This window comes from Polypterus senegalus, chromosome 2 (assembly GCF_016835505.1).
Source record: "Polypterus senegalus isolate Bchr_013 chromosome 2, ASM1683550v1, whole genome shotgun sequence".
NCBI classification, from domain to species: Eukaryota; Metazoa; Chordata; class Cladistia; order Polypteriformes; family Polypteridae; genus Polypterus; species Polypterus senegalus.
The window spans coordinates 180,609,805-180,628,923 of NC_053155.1; the positions used below are offsets into that span (position 1 = coordinate 180,609,805).

General features: G+C 35.6%; 1 protein-coding gene across 1 annotated transcript in view; it reads right to left on the bottom strand.

Annotated features, from left to right (window-relative positions):
- The window catches only part of chmp2ba (charged multivesicular body protein 2Ba), an 88,011-nt gene that overhangs the window by 50,150 nt on the left and 18,742 nt on the right, over window positions 1-19,119 (bottom strand). Inside the window, exon 2 of the mRNA XM_039744984.1 lies at window positions 7,270-7,361. Within this exon, the coding sequence (XP_039600918.1) occupies window positions 7,270-7,361 (92 nt within the window). The remainder of the gene's footprint in view (window positions 1-7,269; window positions 7,362-19,119) is intronic.

The following is a 19,119-nucleotide window of genomic DNA, read 5'->3' on the forward strand; positions in this document are numbered from 1 at the left end:
TTCATACATTATATAGTTAATGCCTACATTTTGTCATCTACTACTAAAATATAAAAAAGTTTCTATTTTAACAATGTGTTTACACAGATTACTGTAGAAACGGAACAGACATGAAATGCGTGTGTTCCAAATAACGATCTATTATTTCCACTCTAAAACTTCACTTCACTCCCAGATACTCAATCAAGGCATGAGCTGAGAGAAGTTCGTGCATGTTCTAAATTGGTGGGGATGGAATAGCCGGCTGCTCCTAGCTTCTCTTTGCCAGCACATTTAGAGGACAAAGGACGCTGGCGGAGAGGTGTGAAGGGATTTAAGAAGCAATTTAAGGTGGGACGGAATTACGAGTTTTTTCGTAGGCTCTGGTAATTCTAGTGTTGATAGGGTGAGAAGCTCAGTCATCCGGGAGGGGCTCAGAGTAGAGCCGCTACTCCTCTGCATCAAGAGGAGTCAGATGAGGTGGCTTGGGCATCTGATCTGGATGCCTCCTGGACGCCTCCCTGGTGGGGTGTTCCGGGCACGTCCAACCGGGAGGAGGCCCCGGGGAACACCCAGGACACGCTGGAGGGACTGTGTCTCCCGGCTGGCCTGGGAACGCCTTGGGATTCTCCCGGAAGAGCTGGAAGAAGTGGCTGGGGAGAGGGAAGTCTGGGCCTTTCTGCTCAAGCTGCTGCGCCCGCGACCCGACCCTAGATAAGTGGAAGAGGATGGATGGATGGATGGATAAATAACAGTACCAATTTATAATAAATAAACATCAACACAGAACTATTTTGTCACACAAAATGTTTTCAAACTTAATTTCTCTTAGCAATTGTGCCACAGTAAAACAAACTATTGGTCATCATGGCTAAATAAGATGAAATCAAACTTCTCAATTGTATAGCATCTGGTTTGTTTCTTAATAGACTACTTAGCTTAGAAGTTTCTAACCAAGAATACTAGTCCACCGTTGTTGGCTTAAGACAAATACATTGGACAAATGATGTTACCACTTGCTGACTTGCACTGAAAATCCTCTCTGATGGGGAGCCTTTAGCCAGAATACACACATACTTGCGGGGAAGCTTGGCAAATTGTGGAAAGTTAACCATGTTCGATTTCCACCATGAAAGTGGACCTTCTTCTTTGTCTATGGAAGGTGTTAGCAGGTAGTTGTTTAACTCAGCTTCCATAGCTTCCTTAACAGTCTCAGGGAGGAATCACCCTTTACTGCAGCTCCACTTTATTTAAAGAAACTTTCTAAGGACCTCTTGGCTTTCTTCGCCTGGGACATGTCAGCAGCTGTGGGCTCAACTTCAGAGCTACAGTGTGAGGTTTCTTGGTAATCAATCATTTCTGAGGACACTTGACTTTGACTTACTGTCAGCACTGATGAAATCCATTTTGAACCAGGGTCCCTAACAACATGTCATAGCACCTCTTGTGTAGCTTTATCATTATATTTCTCATTACAGTAGACCAACATCTCACTCTTCAACTTCTTGGACAGATCTGTGTCTTCCTCTTGTATTAGTAACACTGAAGTGTTAAACAGGTGAAGAACTGGCCTCACATAGGTGACACTAACACAATCTTCTGAAAGTGCATCTGTGAGGTCCAGCAATGGACCTGTTGATAGCCTCCAAGACATCTATATCTTGCCATGTTGGAATCAGATGTCGCACCCTCTTGTCCGCAGACAGGACATGCGTTAAAGCTTTCTGCTACTCTAGTGTTCTCCTGATGATCAACTGTCTGGAACCCTATCTTGCTTGGCATACTCATGTGAGGAAATGTAATGGTAGACCCGAGTTCCTTCGGGGCTTTTTCCAAAGAACTTCTAGAACTTCCAAGCAGCCAATGTTTCTCTCAAACCTGTTGCAATATTCTCACTTGTATGATCTTGCGGTAAAAATGTTTGCAAACAGCGACTTGTTAGTTGGAAATTCTCATTAATAAAGTGGATGGTCAGATTATGTAAGGCTTCGTTGTCTGGCTGGACCACAAAACCACTGTTGCAGCAAAACATTCCACTTTTGATGCTAACTGGTACCATGTCTTTTGTGAGATGAAATATTATTGTATCAGTAATTTCTCTGCTGTTTGGAACCTCTCTGGTATGGTGTAACACTGGCAAACGTGTCTGAAATAGTTTTTCTTTGCTTTGGACGGCTTTCAGATCTGTTTGCACTCATCATACAGAGTTTTGTGAGGCCGATTTTAATTATCAAACAAATTAGTTGTGTTGCCTCATGTTGTGGTAACAATTGCAAGGCATGTTGAGAAAGTACCTGTTTCTGGTCTCCATAATCCTTTCTGAAATGAAAATAATTCCATATGACTGATGTTACATTTCTTTTTACAACCAAATCTTCCCTTCCACTGTTTTTCTCCAGTTCATTGCCAATTCTCAGGTCCATTGTGAACTGCAATCAGTGACTTGCGGGGCCTGCTTTGTTTATTCGAGAACGATTTTGATGAAAAGGTCTTTACTGTGGGATGTGGAATGTGGCGGCATTTGAATATTTTGCTCATCGAGATCCAATGTGCGATTTAAGTGTTCCCATAATTTTTCTGAGCGATGTATAGTGGATATTGCTTTCTGGGCCAAGTCAAATTGTCAAACTTTATTACTTTGTTGAGGGTTAGGTCCTGCTAAGCACAATATCTTGAACAGCTTCAGAAACAGGCAAGAATTAATTTCATTTTAGGCAATCTGTAAGAAAAACCTAGGTAAGGAATCAAACACCTCTGAACTCTAATCGCCCAACCCCCACCAATCCCACCAAAAAGAAAAGAAAACTAAATAATTAAATGCAAATGGTGGAAAGGATAGTCATCTACAAAATACATTACAAGTGATGAAAAAATGATAAGCAGTACATCCTCCTAAAAAAAAACTAACTCATTAGTATATAATTAATACTTAAGTACCTTTTAATGTATTATCTTCAACTGTTAGCAGTACTCCTCAAATTATGTTTCTCTCTTGCATTATGGGTTTGCTGCTTCAGTGACTCTATACACAATTGTTGGAACAACTCAAACTAAATAATAAGAGCAAAATGAATTATATCAAATATATATTTTCAATCTGGCTTTCATTAACATTAGCTCAAAAGCAATATCTTACCGCTGTTTTCAGATCTGTACAACTGAAACTGAGGTAGACCCAGAGATGACATAATCTAGACAGTAAAGGTACTTTCATGATTAACAATAAATTAGGTTTGCTAAGAGGTTTCTTATGATTTCTCTCTCAAACATTTTATAAACAAAAAATGTCAGTTAGACCAAAATATTAATTTTGGCAGAAGTTCATTGTGGCTTTACTTATTTTAAATATCTTGCATTCATACATGTCAATATAGTTGCGGCTGTTCAATGCATAGAGAAATGCTGAATCATGCTAGGATAATGCAGTTGTGAGGTTGTTTTGAGTGTAACATTGATATTAAGTGTGTATTTTTTCACTCTATACTTACATAATATATCATACATTCATTCTTATATAAGTTACATTTTCTTTTTTTTTTCATGGTTAACTTATTTCTAACAGCAGGAAAATTGAGTTGGTATATCAAAGGTGCAGCTCAAATATGCATGCCTCTCCCGGAGTTTCACTAACTTGTATTGGAATTTGTATTGCCATCCGGAGTGGTCATCGGACAAGTAAAATAGGAAATTCTTGTAAGTTGCATTATATTGTTCATAAAATGTACTTTGATAGGTAATTTATTAAAGACAAACCAAAAAATACAGATCTACTATGAAATCACCAATGACCTACATATGATCTTCACAAAAGCAGAATGCTATTGTTGCATTCAAACATATTAAATAAAGAATATCAGACAGTTAATAATTTAAAAAGTTAAAATAGGCCATATTTTACATATTCACATGATAATTTTAATTATATATATATATAGGTCATTTTTTAAATATACATCTTTGATTTTAAACAGCCAAACAGAAGATGACTAGATTAATTAGAAGAGGGATTAATTAGGGAAAAAAAACAGAACGCCCAAGAGAGTTAATTATGTGAGCAACTGATTTATTTATGTATATTTGTTTATTTTAAAAGATTATATTTACAGATATTATCCTTAGAGATGTAACATCTCAAATTGTAAGAAGTAACTACTTTACGTTCTTTTTGTTCTAATACAGCTAATGGCTTCTGATTTTATGCTTCAAACAATTCCAGTTGATAAGCACTGTTGCTCAATAATGACTTCACCAAGCCACTTAGATGTACAATACACATTAGAACTATAGTGCATGTTAGCATGATAACTTAGTATGTTTACCTAGAATCTCACTTCCCTGAAGGCTTTCATAAAAGTGTGGGTGATCACAGTGACAGTAGCTGGTTACCAAATCTGTGAAATGCAAGGTAACATCCTACTGTCAAGGAATGCCATTCGCAATAGGTAACTATGCTTTATTAGAACAATCACTATTCATTCACATGTAGTATATTTAGGAGGCACAAACTCTAAATAAAATCAAATGTTTTACACTGCTGTTTTTAAAGTAACAGTTTTGAATACAGCAGAATAGTAAAAATAATTGCATATTAAACATTGGACAGCACATTCAAACAAAGTGTGCATGTTATGAATTCACTGTTATTACTAGAGTATAAGCATTACTTATTTATGGAGGATAAAAAGTAGAGCAAATGCAGAGATTTAACAATGGAGAACTGCATGTGCATGTTTAGATTTTTGCTGTACTCTTTGAAATTAACTATACAGTAGGAATAAACTACCTGAGCAAAAAATTACTCCAGGCAATTTCCAAGCTTGCTAAAAAAAAAAAAAAAAAAACACAATTTCAGTCATAATTGTTTCACTTCACTAAAGTAGTTCAATAACGAAAGAACAGGAGAAAAAAAAAATCATATGTTTTTAATTAATATACATGTTGCTAATGTCACTAGCCCTACAAATTAACATTCACATTTCAGAAATAGTGATATACTGTACAGACTGAAAAACTAATAGCACCAACTCAAAGGGACAAAGTTTTATATGTAGTACATATTTGAAAAAGGAATATAAGATCTCTAAATGTACTGAAAATGGTTTGATAAGAATGATGAAAACTACCTAAGAAAAAACTCTCACATTTATTTATAGCAATCTGCTCCTAATTGACTAAGCAATGGACAAATGCAAAGTTTTTGGCTATTTGCAGGCAGCCTAAAGAAAAAGTTTTCACTAATGGATTGATCTCATTGACATGAGACCTAGAAAAATACATCCTCACTGAAAAGTTAAATAAATGGTGAAAACATACAGAAAAAAATTACATAAACAGTGTTTTTTTTCATTAAATGGTGGGAAAGGGTGATCTTAGTACCATTTTAAGATGGGCGTGGAATAGCACCAACGGGTCCTGCTTGTATCCTTTATTTAATCAGTCTTATTGATGATTAATTTGAAAATTACGCAAAAAATAATTATCAATGCTACATAGGCAATGACAAATTACTGGTTGAATCTTCTACCCATTTACTGGTGTAAATTAGGGTGTTTTTTTTTTCTTCTATCCACTAATATTCTTCACAAATAATTAATATACAGTGGTGTGAAAAACTATTTTCCCCCTTCCTGATTTCTTATTCTTTTGCATGTTTGTCACACAAAATGTTTCTGATCATCAAACACATTTAACCATTAGTCAAATATAACACAAAACGCAGTTTTTAAATGATGGTTTTTATTATTTAGGGAGAAAAAAAATCCAAACCTACATGGCCCTGTGTGAAAAAGTATTGCCCCCTAGTTAAAAAATAACCTAACTGTGGTGTATTACACCGGAGTTCAATTTCCGAAGCCACCCCAGGCCTGATTACTGCCACACCTGTTTCAATCAAGAAATCACTTAAATAGGAGCTGCCTGACACAGAGAAGTAGACCAAAAGCACCTCAAAAGCTAGACATCATGTCAAGATCCAAAGAAATTCAGGAACAAATGAGAACAGAAGTAATTGAGATCTATCAGTCTGGTAAAGGTTATAAAGCCATTTCTAAAGCTTTGGGACTCCAGCGAACCACAGTGAGAGCCATTATCCACAAGTGGCAAAAACATGGAACAGTGGTGAACCTTCCCAGGAGTGGCCGGCCGACCAAAATTACCCCAAGAGCGCAGAGACGACTCATCCGAGAGGTCACAAAAGACCCCAGGACAACGTCTAAAGAACTGCAGGCCTCACTTGCCTCAATTAAGGTCAGTGTTCACGACTCCACCATAAGAAAGAGACTGGGCAAAAACGGCCTGCATGGCAGATTTCCAAGACGCAAACACAAATGTGTTTGATGATCAGAAACATTTTGTGTGACAAACATGCAAAAGAATAAGAAATCAGGAAGGGGGCAAATAGTTTTTCACACCACTGTATAATGCTTTAAAAACTATACAGTATTCCAACAATACAGTACTCTATTAAACTTATGTATTAAATAAAACTATTCCTTATTGATACATTTTAATAAAAAGGGCATGGAACTTTGTGCAACTCATTAGATTATTATATTTTTTAAAGAAATATTATAATAAAAAACACACAACACAAAAGCTTAATATTTCAATCCAAGTACACAAGAACTTATTTTCTTATGTATTAAGGTGTACATTTAATATTTTATCAACTGGAAAAAGAATATCCTTTTTTTCCCTTGCTGTCTTTTGTACTCAGAAACTTACAGTAAAATTTACAAGTGTGTTATAGTTAATAGTAGAAAAGGTGCACATACAAAAAAAAAAAAAAGACACAATCATATCCTACATATGTGGATGAAAGCGAGTAATTTAAAATGAGTTAAAGCTTTTTCAATTTCTATTACCACAGTAAAACCCAAAATAAAATTTCTCATAAAAGAATGTGTTTTTCAGGATAAGACTGGAATCATGACGTTACTTTTTTTCCAAAGACTGTATAAAAACTGTAAATTCAAAATCACCAACTACATTCCCTCTAATCCAAATCATATTAACTTTCTCTACTGATAGTGTGTTCACTCTAGTTGATTAACCATTTTTGATACCTTAAATGGTAGAAATCATCTTTAAGCAAATGAACATTACAGAGCGATTTGAGAACAAACATAACCTTTGAACAGTCTCTGGTTCTATTAGCTTGTCCAACAGTCTATAATAATTTCTGCAAAATAACATAGATACTACATACAATAACATACAATATTACAACACAATATACAGTACACTTTATCTGCATCCTTAAGGTAGTTAAGTACAGTGTATTCAACATACCATTTGCTTCTCCTGTTTCTCCAGTGAAGCTCGATCTCTTGCAATTTGCCTCTGTGTTCCTCTTAGCTCTCTGTTCTGTTCTTTTATTATATCTAAAGAATAAGAAAGTAAACTTGGGTTTGTTTTATTTTCAGATTTCAAACCTGTGAAATTAACCATTTTTTAAATAATGTAATTTTAAAAATTTAATTTCAAAACTACAGTGGTGTGAAAAACTATTTGCCCCCTTCCTGATTTCTTATTCTTTTGCATGTTTGTCACACAAAATGTTTCTGATCATCAAACACATTTAACCATTAGTCAAATATAACACAAGTAAACACAAAATGCAGTTTTTAAATGATGGTTTTATTATTTAGGGAGAAAAAAATCCAAACCTACATTGCCCTGTGTGAAAAAGTAATTACCCCCTGAACCTAATAACTGGTTGGGCCACCCTTAAGCAGCAATAACTGCAATCTAGCGTCTGCGATAACTTGCAATAAGTCTTTTACAGCTCTGGAGGAATTTTGGCCCACTCATCTTTGCAGAATTGTTGTAATTCAGCTTTATTTGAGGGTTTTCTAGCATGAACTGCCTTTTTAAGGTCATGCCATAGCATCTCAATTGGATTCAGGTCAGGACTTTGACTAGGCCACTCCAAAGTCTTCATTTTGTTTTTCTTCAGCCATTCAGAGGTGGATTTGCTGGTGTGTTTTGGGTCTTTGTCCTGTTGCAGCACCCAAGATCGCTTCAGCTTGAGTTGACGAACAGATGGCGGACATTCTCCTTCAGGATTTTTGGTAGACAGTAGAATTCATGGTTCCATCTATCACAGCAAGCCTTCCAGGTCCTGAACCAGTAAACAACCCCAGACCATCACACTACCACCACCATATTTTACTGTTGGTATGATGTTCTTTTTCTGAAATGCTGTGTTCCTTTTACGCCAGATGTAACGGGATATTTGCCTTCCAAAAAGTTCAACTTTTGTCTCATCAGTCCACAAGGTATTTTCCCAAAAGTCTTGGTAATCATTGAGATGTTTCTTAGCAAAATTGAGACGAGCCCTAATGTTCTTTTGCTTAACAGTGGTTTGTGTCTTGGAAATCTGCCATGCAGGCCGTTTTGCCCAGTCTCTTTCTTATGGTGGAGTCGTGAACACTGACCTTAATAAAACCATCATTTAAAAACTGCATTTTGTGTTTACTTGTGTTATGTTTGACTAATGGTTAAATGTGTTCGATGATCAGTTTTTAGTACTTAGGACAAATTATTGCATTTTTCCTTAATCAGCAATCAAACAATAATCATGTGCAAAGTGAGCCAACACAACAAAACTGTCCTGATCTGATTTGCAACTGTGTGTTCTTCAGGTGACCTTTTAATGGTGCCCTCTCGAAAAATGGTAATTTTGATCGGCCGAGCACTCCTGGGAAGGTTCACCACTGTTCCATGTTTTTGCCATTTGTGGATAATGGCTCTCACTGTGGTTCGCTGGAGTCCCAAGGCTTTAGAAATGGCTTTATAACCTTTACCAGACTGATAGATCTCAATTACTTCTGTTCTCATTTGTTCCTGAATTTCTTTGGATCTTGGCATGATGTCTAGCTTTTGAGGTGCTTTTGGTCTACTTCTGTGTGTCAGGCAGCTCCTATTTAAGTGATTTCTTGATTGACACAGGTGTGGCAGTAATCAGGCCTGGGGTGGCTACGGAAATTGAACTCAGGTGTGATACACCACAGTTAGGTTATTTTTAACAAGGGGCAATTACTTTTCACACAGGGCCATGTAGGTTTGGATTTTTTCTCCTAAATAATAAAACCATCATTTAAAAACTGCATTTTGTGTTTACTTGTGTTGTATTTGACTAAAATGTGTTTGATGATCAGAAACATTTTGTGTGACAAACATGCAAAAGAATAAGAAATCAGGAAGGGGGCAAATAGTTTTTCACACCACTGTATAATGCTTTAAAAACTATACAGTATTCCAACAATACAGTACTCTATTAAACTTATGTATTAAATAAAACTATTCCTTATTGATACATTTTAATAAAAAGGGCATGGAACTTTGTGCAACTCATTAGATTATTATATTTTTTAAAGAAATATTATAATAAAAAACACACAACACAAAAGCTTAATATTTCAATCCAAGTACACAAGAACTTATTTTCTTATGTATTAAGGTGTACATTTAATATTTTATCAACTGGAAAAAGAATATCCTTTTTTTCCCTTGCTGTCTTTTGTACTCAGAAACTTACAGTAAAATTTACAAGTGTGTTATAGTTAATAGTAGAAAAGGTGCACATAAAAAAAAAAAAAAAGACACAATCATATCCTACATATGTGGATGAAAGCGAGTAATTTAAAATGAGTTAAAGCTTTTTCAATTTCTATTACCACAGTAAAACCCAAAATAAAATTTCTCATAAAAGAATGTGTTTTTCAGGATAAGACTGGAATCATGACGTTACTTTTTTTCCAAAGACTGTATAAAAACTGTAAATTCAAAATCACCAACTACATTCCCTCTAATCCAAATCATATTAACTTTCTCTACTGATAGTGTGTTCACTCTAGTTGATTAACCATTTTTGATACCTTAAATGGTAGAAATCATCTTTAAGCAAATGAACATTACAGATATGTAATTACTTCAACAAAGGAACAGATTACTACTTTAATAAACTAACACAATAAACTGGTTGCTATTAATGTATATCATTCTGTGTTTACCACTCTTATACTGCACTTAAACAATGTCTGTGTTTACCACTCTTATACTGCACTTAAACAATGTGGAAGATGATACAAAGTGCACATAAAGGTTTGCAGAGTGTGAAACATTCCCATACAAAACTTAAAAAAAGAATGTGAAATTCCTACTACAGAAAAAGAACAGAAAGGTTGACCATTTAAATTCAGTTTCCAGGAATCTACTTTGAATTAAAATTTGTACTGTCAAAGCCAGAAGTTATATTCCTTGCTTCAAGTAAATTCTTATTAAAACAGATGCAGTACAGAAAGTTCCCTCCAAACAACTGGAAACATACGGTGACTCTGTGCCAATTCTGAGGAACAATGTTTTGATTAATTAAAAAGAACCAAAAAACTATATGCTGCTAAAAAAATACCTACTTAAAAAAAACTGACAATCTCTTTTAAAGTCACCCTAGCATTCATTAGCTACAGATTGACTGCAGGTGAAGTGATTTTCCTACTAAATACGAGGGCTTGAAATTCTTTAAAATAGTAGATACAGTTAGCAGATAGTCATTCAAATAATGTGCTATTTCTGTTATTTGAATTCTTTAACTTTGTATGTATAGATATCCATTCATGTTTTGGCCAAAAACAGGTTTTCCAAGGAAATATTAAATCAGAAGAGTAAAATAAACTGAAAAATAAGTGGGTTTTTTTTTGTTTTTACCCCGTACCCTACTTTCTTGTTAAGACTATATTATTTGCAGTTTTAAAACAATAGAGCAGTCAACTTAAGGTTAAAAGTGTGAACACTATTAATTTAAGAAACTTCAGATATTCAGTTAAAATATAATCAACAAATTATAAGCTTACATGGCGGAGTAGTGCAGACTGATTAGCACTGCCACTTTACTGATCCAGCCAATTATGTTCAAATCTAACACCTTATTATTTGTGTGTAGTTTGCATATTCTCCTTGTGCCTCTGTTTTTTTTTTTCTTCTTCTGAATTGGAGTAAGAGGATTTGAAAATGAAAATAACTATTATTAGTTTGCCAGTAAACATTGTTGCATTCAGATTATCATGAACTGTTGCCAAAACCAAACAACTTTTCTAGAAGACTGCAAAAGATTGAAAAGTGAAATCATTAAGAAAGGCATCCTACAAATTCCTCAGTTTTCTGTTTGATTGTATTTCTTGTCAGAGTTAGAGAGGTGCCAACCTTCAAAAGGCATTTTTTATAATGCTAAAGATATCCCTGAACATTGTTTGTTGTCCGTTTCTGTAAGTCAAGGACTTGTACTTCTCAGATTCAGGCTTAAAAGCACTCACTCCAATAAAAAACATTTTAAAGAACTGGGTAATTTCATATCAAATCATTACACATTTTAACGAAACTTGGAACTGAAATTGCATGTGTCATGGATCAGTATTAAGGGAGATTTAAACTAACAAAGATTGAACTTATTGGATGGGTTTATGACTTTGACTGGCTATGTCTGTCTATTATAAAAGAAAATCTTGAGACAAAACTTTTGTCAAGTCCCGCCCTCCTCTCAACTTGTATGAATGCTTTTGTCAGACACAGTTTCTGAGCTCTCAGCTCTTATAAATATTTATGTTTTACTCACTTTAATTTCCCAATAAAAGAAGACTTACGTCAAAATCTTATTGATGAATTTCATCCTGAAGGGTTATCAACAGAATAAATGAGTACACTGGCAATCCTAGCACCAAGAAACAATGAAGTCAAACAAGTGAACGAGAAAACTGTCGATTGGTTACACAGCAATGACATGTAACATTATAACAGGTGACAGGAAAGGTAATGTGGTACATCTTCCACGGATTACATTAGACACCAAAGGAGATCTTGATATGCCATTTGTATTAAAACATTTACAGTTTTCCATTAGAATAGCTTTTGCTGTGACAATTAACAAATCACAGGGACAAACATTCGAAAAAGTCGGTTTATTTATTAGAGAGAAAGAAACGATATTCATTCATGGACAGGTATACGTTGCATTGTCACAATGTAAATTCAAACACTGAATCAAAATTTAATATGGCTGCTATGAAAAAAATGTCATGTCAACTACAAGTAATGATATCTCAGCAACGACTCAAAAACCAAAAAACAAATTTTCTGGAGATGTTCATGACATTATAAGATAGCTTTAGTAAAATTTGACCATTTATAAAATATAGATTTTTTCAGTATTCAATTTAATATTATAATCATTCAAAACATAGTCCTTTTTCATTTTGGGGATAGCATAGTATTCACATAAAATATAGAGCTGGAAAAGAGCTTTAAAACGATACGAGAACCATTTCTGTGCAACTTATATTTAGTGAGATATAGCCGATCAAAATCATAATCCCTCCCACAATAAGTTCAAACTATGTTAGCTTAACTCTCCCTAAATATTGATGAAAGACTCTATGACCATATTAGCATTCCAAATTTTGTTAAAAACTGACAAGGTCTAAAAGTATAATGATTTGACATGAAATTTTGCAACTGATGAGTGTCTGCTTCCTTAAATTTCTGAACACACTCCCGAATTGGCAGCTGTCTTTTTATCAAGTAAAGAATGAACCTGAATACAAATTCACTAAACAATCCAAATAAGTTTCCTAAATTTCTGTATTAGTGGATTAGAATAATATACTTCAGCATGTTTTTAGCCTTAAATTTAACAAAGTTGAGTTTCTTATGAAACTCATTTTAAACAAAGGGCACGATTAGCTCTGTGCCCTTGACTTATGCTACAAACTTAAGCAACTCCACTGAACAGCTGACTGCAGTATTCTAACTGTGCACCTTCCAGTTAAGAGCAATGGCAACAGGAAGCTGACATCCTAATGAATTTGACCCTATAAAACATAAACAATGAAAAAAATCAATTCCCAAGTAATACATTTGGCATAATTATAAAACAGTGATTGAAAAAAATGACATTGACTGTTCTTATAACAAGAAAGTGTGTTTACCAAATAAATAGGGATGCACCGATATGGGAATTTTAGGCCGATGCCGATATCTGATAATGTCTATGTACTTACATGCCGATGCTGATATACATATTTGTAAGATACAGAGAAAAATGAGACTTGATCTGTCTGGACAAGAATTACAGACAAGGTGATCATTTATTTGTATAATAATTTTGCACACCACATTCAATCTTTAAAAACAAATGATATGTGCCACATTTGGCTGGCTACCTGTTGTTTACATGGGAAACAGTTTTGCAGGTTTTTGCTTTAAATAACACTTTTCTCTTTCTTTTTGATGGAACAAATACAACAAATTCAACAATAATCGAAAAAATGAAAACTGAAAAAAAAAAAAAGGTAAAATGTACAATTACAATGAAATAAGCAATACAATTGTGGCTGGCTATCTGATCCTTTGTTTAACAGTCTGCAGTATTAAATAATACATAATACTTTTTTTCTTTCTTTTTGATGGACTAAATCTAATCAATCTACAGTATAATTTTATAAAACAGAAAAACGTACAACAGTAAAGAAATAAATAACTTTTTTCTGAAGGCTTATCATTCCTTTCTATTTTTTAAGCATGATAAGGAGGTTTTTCTTAACGAACAACAGCATCTCTGCCTTGTCACAGGAAATTCTGTTTCTCTTTTCATTGATCACATTAGAAGCCAAACTGAATAATCTCTCACTGTCCACGCTAGTACATGGGGCTGACAGGAAATTGTGTGCTACTTTGGCAATACCGACTCCAGTTGTTATTCCAGTATTTCAGTGGATTTTCATTCCTCGGGATTGGTGCATCAGAAAGAAATCCCTGCACCTGCCAAGTAGCATGCATACATATACAGCATTATATTCTGTGTCATCTTTCATATCTAAAAGATATATCTGCAGTTTGGCTTTTACCAGGGCTGTCAGATTAAGATTAGAGTCCTTACAATAAAAATAAGTATACAGCATTTGAATTGAATGCATGTCTGTATTGTATTTGCTGTTCTTTGAAACATTTTATTATTAATATTTTTGCTTTTCACTGTAGATCATGATCTGCTTACAAGTTGCTTATTACTGCTTAAGAGACTCAGGTGAAAACAGTGGCTTCCATAAATGTGATTGGCTCTCCCACAAAAAGCAACGCAAAGAGAATTAAGGCACACACTGCACTGGCACTTTCTAACGACAATGTTCAAAAGAAAAACAAACAAAATTGTCAGTGATTGCTCAAAGCAAATGCAATCATTTTTTAATTTTTTTTCTAGAGGCCAGAGGACCTTATATTCCTGTGTCTATTTTTTACAGTAAATAAACTGCAGCATTGTGACCCTTTACGTGTTTTACAAATGAAACAAATGTATTAAATGTTACTTTGTGGTGGTCTTAAGTATTTTGTGTATTATAATCAATTATTTAGCAGCCAGCATTTTCCAAAGTAACAAAAAAAAATGTAAAATGAGTTTAAGTGTTTATTTACGAAATGATTTAGTTAACACACATCGGACAAAATTATGAAGCAAAGAAGCATAGGCTATAGTTGGCTCAGTTGCTTAATGAAAACTAGCGATCTTTAAAATGAGCGTGTTTAACACAGAAGATGCTAACTGGTTAACTCAGGGGTGTCGAACTCCGGTCCTGGAGGGCCGCAGTGGCTGCAGGTTTTCATTCTAACCATTTTCTTAATTAGTGACCAGTTTTTGCTGCTAATTAACTTCTTTTGCTTTAGTTTTAATTAGCTTGACTCAGCCCCCTTAGTTGTTTTTTTCCTTAATTAGCAGTCAAACAATAATGAGAAAAAAAACAAGCCACCACATGACCAGCTCATCTGTGCCCATCACACAATAACTGAAAATAAAGAAAAGTGAAGGTCTCAGTAAGGCTGATCTCTCAGATCACCAAGAAAATAATAGAATAGCAACAGTTTTGGAAATGTCTGCTGTGACAGAATGAGAGCAGCAACAAGACATGGAATTGAATAACGGGTTTTTTGGTTGAAGTGAAATTAGTTGGAATTTGAAGCCTCAATTTAGCTGGTCATTTGTTGCCTTGTTTCACATCTCATTTCTGTTTAGCTGTCATTTAATGAAGAAAAGAATCAATTCAGAAGACTTAATCATTAAAAACAGGGCTATTAAAATAGAGGGGAAAGAAGGTAATTAGCAGTGAAAACTGGACACTGATTAGGAAAAGGGTTAGAATGAAAACCTGCAGCCACTGTGGCCCTCCAGGCCTGGAGTTCGACACCCATGGTTTAACTAATGACTAATAACAATATAGGTTAACAATTCAGAAACACGTATAGGCTGATCCTAAAAAGTTACGTGCAAAAACAGATCTGTAAAATACCACAATAGTGTCCAGCACGTCTTAAGTAACATGAAGCCAAAGTTAGTGTGAAGTAAAACCAACAACCACTCTTTTACATTCGATTGCTGTTTTTCTTTCTTGCCTTCCAAGATTTTTTTCCAAGATTTGGCTGTTTTCCAAGGCATCAATGTGTTCTTTCAAGAATTTCGTTGCACATTTCGAAGATATGCATGCCACCTCGTCATTTATCTTGTCCCTTTCTGCTATAGACAAAATATCTGTGATTCACTCGTTTGTATTTTGTTCGATGCAAGTTCCATCTGACCTTGCAACACTTCGAGTGCTAGTGATTTTACATCTGCATCGAAATAACGGTCTTTGTATCTCAGGTCTACAATAGTGGCAACACAGTACATGGGTTCTGCGTAAATCTCAATGAAACGATTGTTTACAGCCTCCAAGGGAGCGCTTTTACTGGTTTTGACTCCGAAGTCAGTATGAGCGCTTTTAGTCAAAAGTCATTTTAAAGCATTAACTGAGAAGCCAAATCTTCAGACTGGCAAATTTCTTTGGTCAGTTGTTCAAATAGAGCAAGGAGTGTGATTATGTTCTCGATCAAACCCCACTGAATAGCCGTTAGAGTTGCAGGTAGCTCAAAATAGGAGGCATAGGCCCCAATGGCTCTTTTCTGCTCCAGCAAGCTTTGCAGCATATAGAATGTGCTGTTCCATCTAGTCGAAACGTTTTGTTGAAGCACTTTCGGCTACATACCAAGTTCAGTTTGTATAGTTTTGAAACGCGAGATGGGTAATTGTGAATGCTTAAAGTGACCGACTGTTTTTCTGCAGATCGCTATTGTATCCGAGACGCTGCGCTAGGATAGTACGCCGTCATTCACAGCAAGCTGTAAAGTATGAGTCATACATGACAAACTTGGGATCCCGCATTCCTCCATAACCTTTGCAACGTTGCGTGCATTGTCTCGTAATACTACTTAACATCCTCTTTGGGTATTTTCCATGTTTCAAACATTATTTTAAACGCCACAGAGAGTGAAACACCCGTGTGTGATCCAGGGCATTCTTGGGCGAGCAAGATTGCTTTCTGCAATTCAAACTTGCGGTCAATCCACTGAGCAGTTAAACTAAGCATACTAATAGCACTCGTATCAGATGTCCATATATCAGTGGCAAAGCTTATGGCTGTGACATCTTCAGCAAGGAGATTGTGCACATGACTTTCCACAATCTTATGCAACTCTGGAAGCGCTATGTCAGAAAAATAGCGGCGACTGGGTATCTGGTAACAGGGCTTGAGATGCAGCCTTCTACAGAAAATGGCTGATGGTCCAGAGCAATAAATTCCATCACCTTTGCAGTAATTGTTTGAGCTTTAGGGTTATCTTGATCAGTTACTTGAAAAATCAAAGAAATTTGATAAACACGTTGAGCAACTGTAGTTTTTGATTTTGTGTGTGGTGGCGCAGGATTCTCCTCTTTTGCTCTGAGGAATTCTGTATATTTGTCAGGATGGCGTGTCTTCAAGTGTGTAACTACGTTGGTGGTATTGAAATTTCGTACTTTGGTCCCGCTGCGCAGAACATTAGTTGAACAAGTGTTGCAAATGGTATATTTTATGTCACTCTGACTCACTTTGAAAAACTTCCACACCGCAGACATTTTCACACAGTAGCCCAGCGTCAGCTAAACAACTGGCACATCCAGAACATCAATATCGTTTTGAATTATCAGTCCAATTTTGTCATCGGTTCGATGCCGATAAAATTATTTTAAGCCATTATCTGCCAATACAGATATAAATCCGTTATTATCATGCATCCCTACTAAATACCTGTGTGTGCTGGAAACTTGTGCATAAAAACTAGAATTTGTAAGAATTACTAACTTTGTACAGGATACAATCCAGTGCTGAATTTCAAGCCCTGAATACCTACTGTATACAATGCAGGCAAGCTAAAATCCTAAAACATATGAGGAAGTTGGATTTCTTAGCTCAGCCCACCTCATTAACTCTTGTTGGACACAACAGGTTGCCATTACAGTCTGTTATAACATAAACTTTTTTCTCTTGTTCTGCATGAAAATATGACATTAGAAAGTTTTCTCAGTCATCACTACAAACTATGTGGGGTTAGTAAAACATTAAAAAGTCATCCCTCTTGGTGGAGTATTCCTTTAACCTCAATAACCCCTAAAATCTGTCCAGATTATTATTATACAAAAATGTATCACCAAGTATCATCTTTAGTGCCAAGACAAAATAAATTATACAAGAACCAGTAATGGTGCACTGCAGAATAACGTGCAGTGAATACACTTGACCTGAGCATTCATAGTTTTCATACTCTTTCTCTGTACGTTTAGCATTCGTTTGCTCTGAGACTGATGCGCTTGCTGCTCTTCATTTCTCCACCCTAGCAGCCTGCTTCTTCTCTTCTTTCGTCTGCATCTTTTTGCATTAAAACTGATTAAGTCAGTGTTTGTGTTGCATTTACTTACTACATTTTCCTTAATTTTTCACATAAACTGGCACCTAAGTATACAATTTGCTTCAAGAATGATTTAAGATATGAAGAGGTAGGGGAAGTGATGGTGAAGGTGATAGGGATGAGAACGGTGCCCGTACACATGTGCTGCACGGCCGCCCTGCTGGTCGCTGCTGAGAGTTGATTCTACAATAAAATAAAAAAAGGAATAACCTTGGAGGTCAATCTTCACCCTGAATGTGGATAGTAGACGTCACATAATATACAGTATGTGTACCAAATTTCATATCAATAGGTCAAACGGTTTGCGAGCCACAGGCGAATTTAAATCCTAGACAGACTAACGAACAGCCACAGTAGCTAATTTCATATAAAGATAATGGCGTATACTTGATCACTCATTAATTGGAATAAGACTATTTTCTACATTATTATAGTTCAATGAACTCATAAGTTAAAAAAAAAAATGAACTATTGTAGTGGTTTGAATTTTAAAGAGCAGATTATTCACTCCTCTCAGGACTACCCAAAAAAGACATAAATCATTTGCAACGAGTGCAGAATGCAGCTGCTAGAATCCTAACTGGGAAAAGAAAATCCGAACACATTTCTCCAGTTTTGATGTCACTACACTGGTTGCCTGTGTCATTCAGGATTGACTTTAAAATACTGCTTATGGTTTATAAAGCCTTAAATAATCTCGCTCCATCTTATATATCGGAATGCCTGACACGTTATATTCCAAATCGTAACCTTAGATCTTCAAATGAGTGTCTCCTTATAATTCCAAAAGGTAAACTTAAAAGAAGTGGTGAGGCGGCCTTCTGCTGCTATGCACCTAAAATCTGGAATAGCCTGCCGATAGGAATTCGCCAGGCAAATACAGTAGAGCAATTTAAAACACTGCTGAAAACACATTACTTTAACATGGCCTTTTTATAACTTCACTTTAACATAATCCTGATACTCTGTATGTTCAATTCTTCATAATAACTATTCATGGTGGCTCTAAAATCCGTTACTGACCCCTACTCTCTCTTCTGTTTCTTTTCCGGTTTTTTTGTGGTGGCGGCCTGCGCCACCACCACCTACTCAAAGCATCATGATGCTCCAACAATGATGGACTGAAAGCCAGAAGTCTACGTGACCATCATCATCAGGTCCTTCCATGAAAATATGATGATTTATGTTAGGTAGAATGCCCAGAGGGGACTGGGCGGTCTCTTGGTCTGGAACCCCTACAGATTTTATTTTTTCTCCAGCTTTGGAGTTTTTTTGTTTTTTCTGTCCACCCTGGCCATCGGACCTTACTCTTATTCTATGTTAATTAATGTTGAC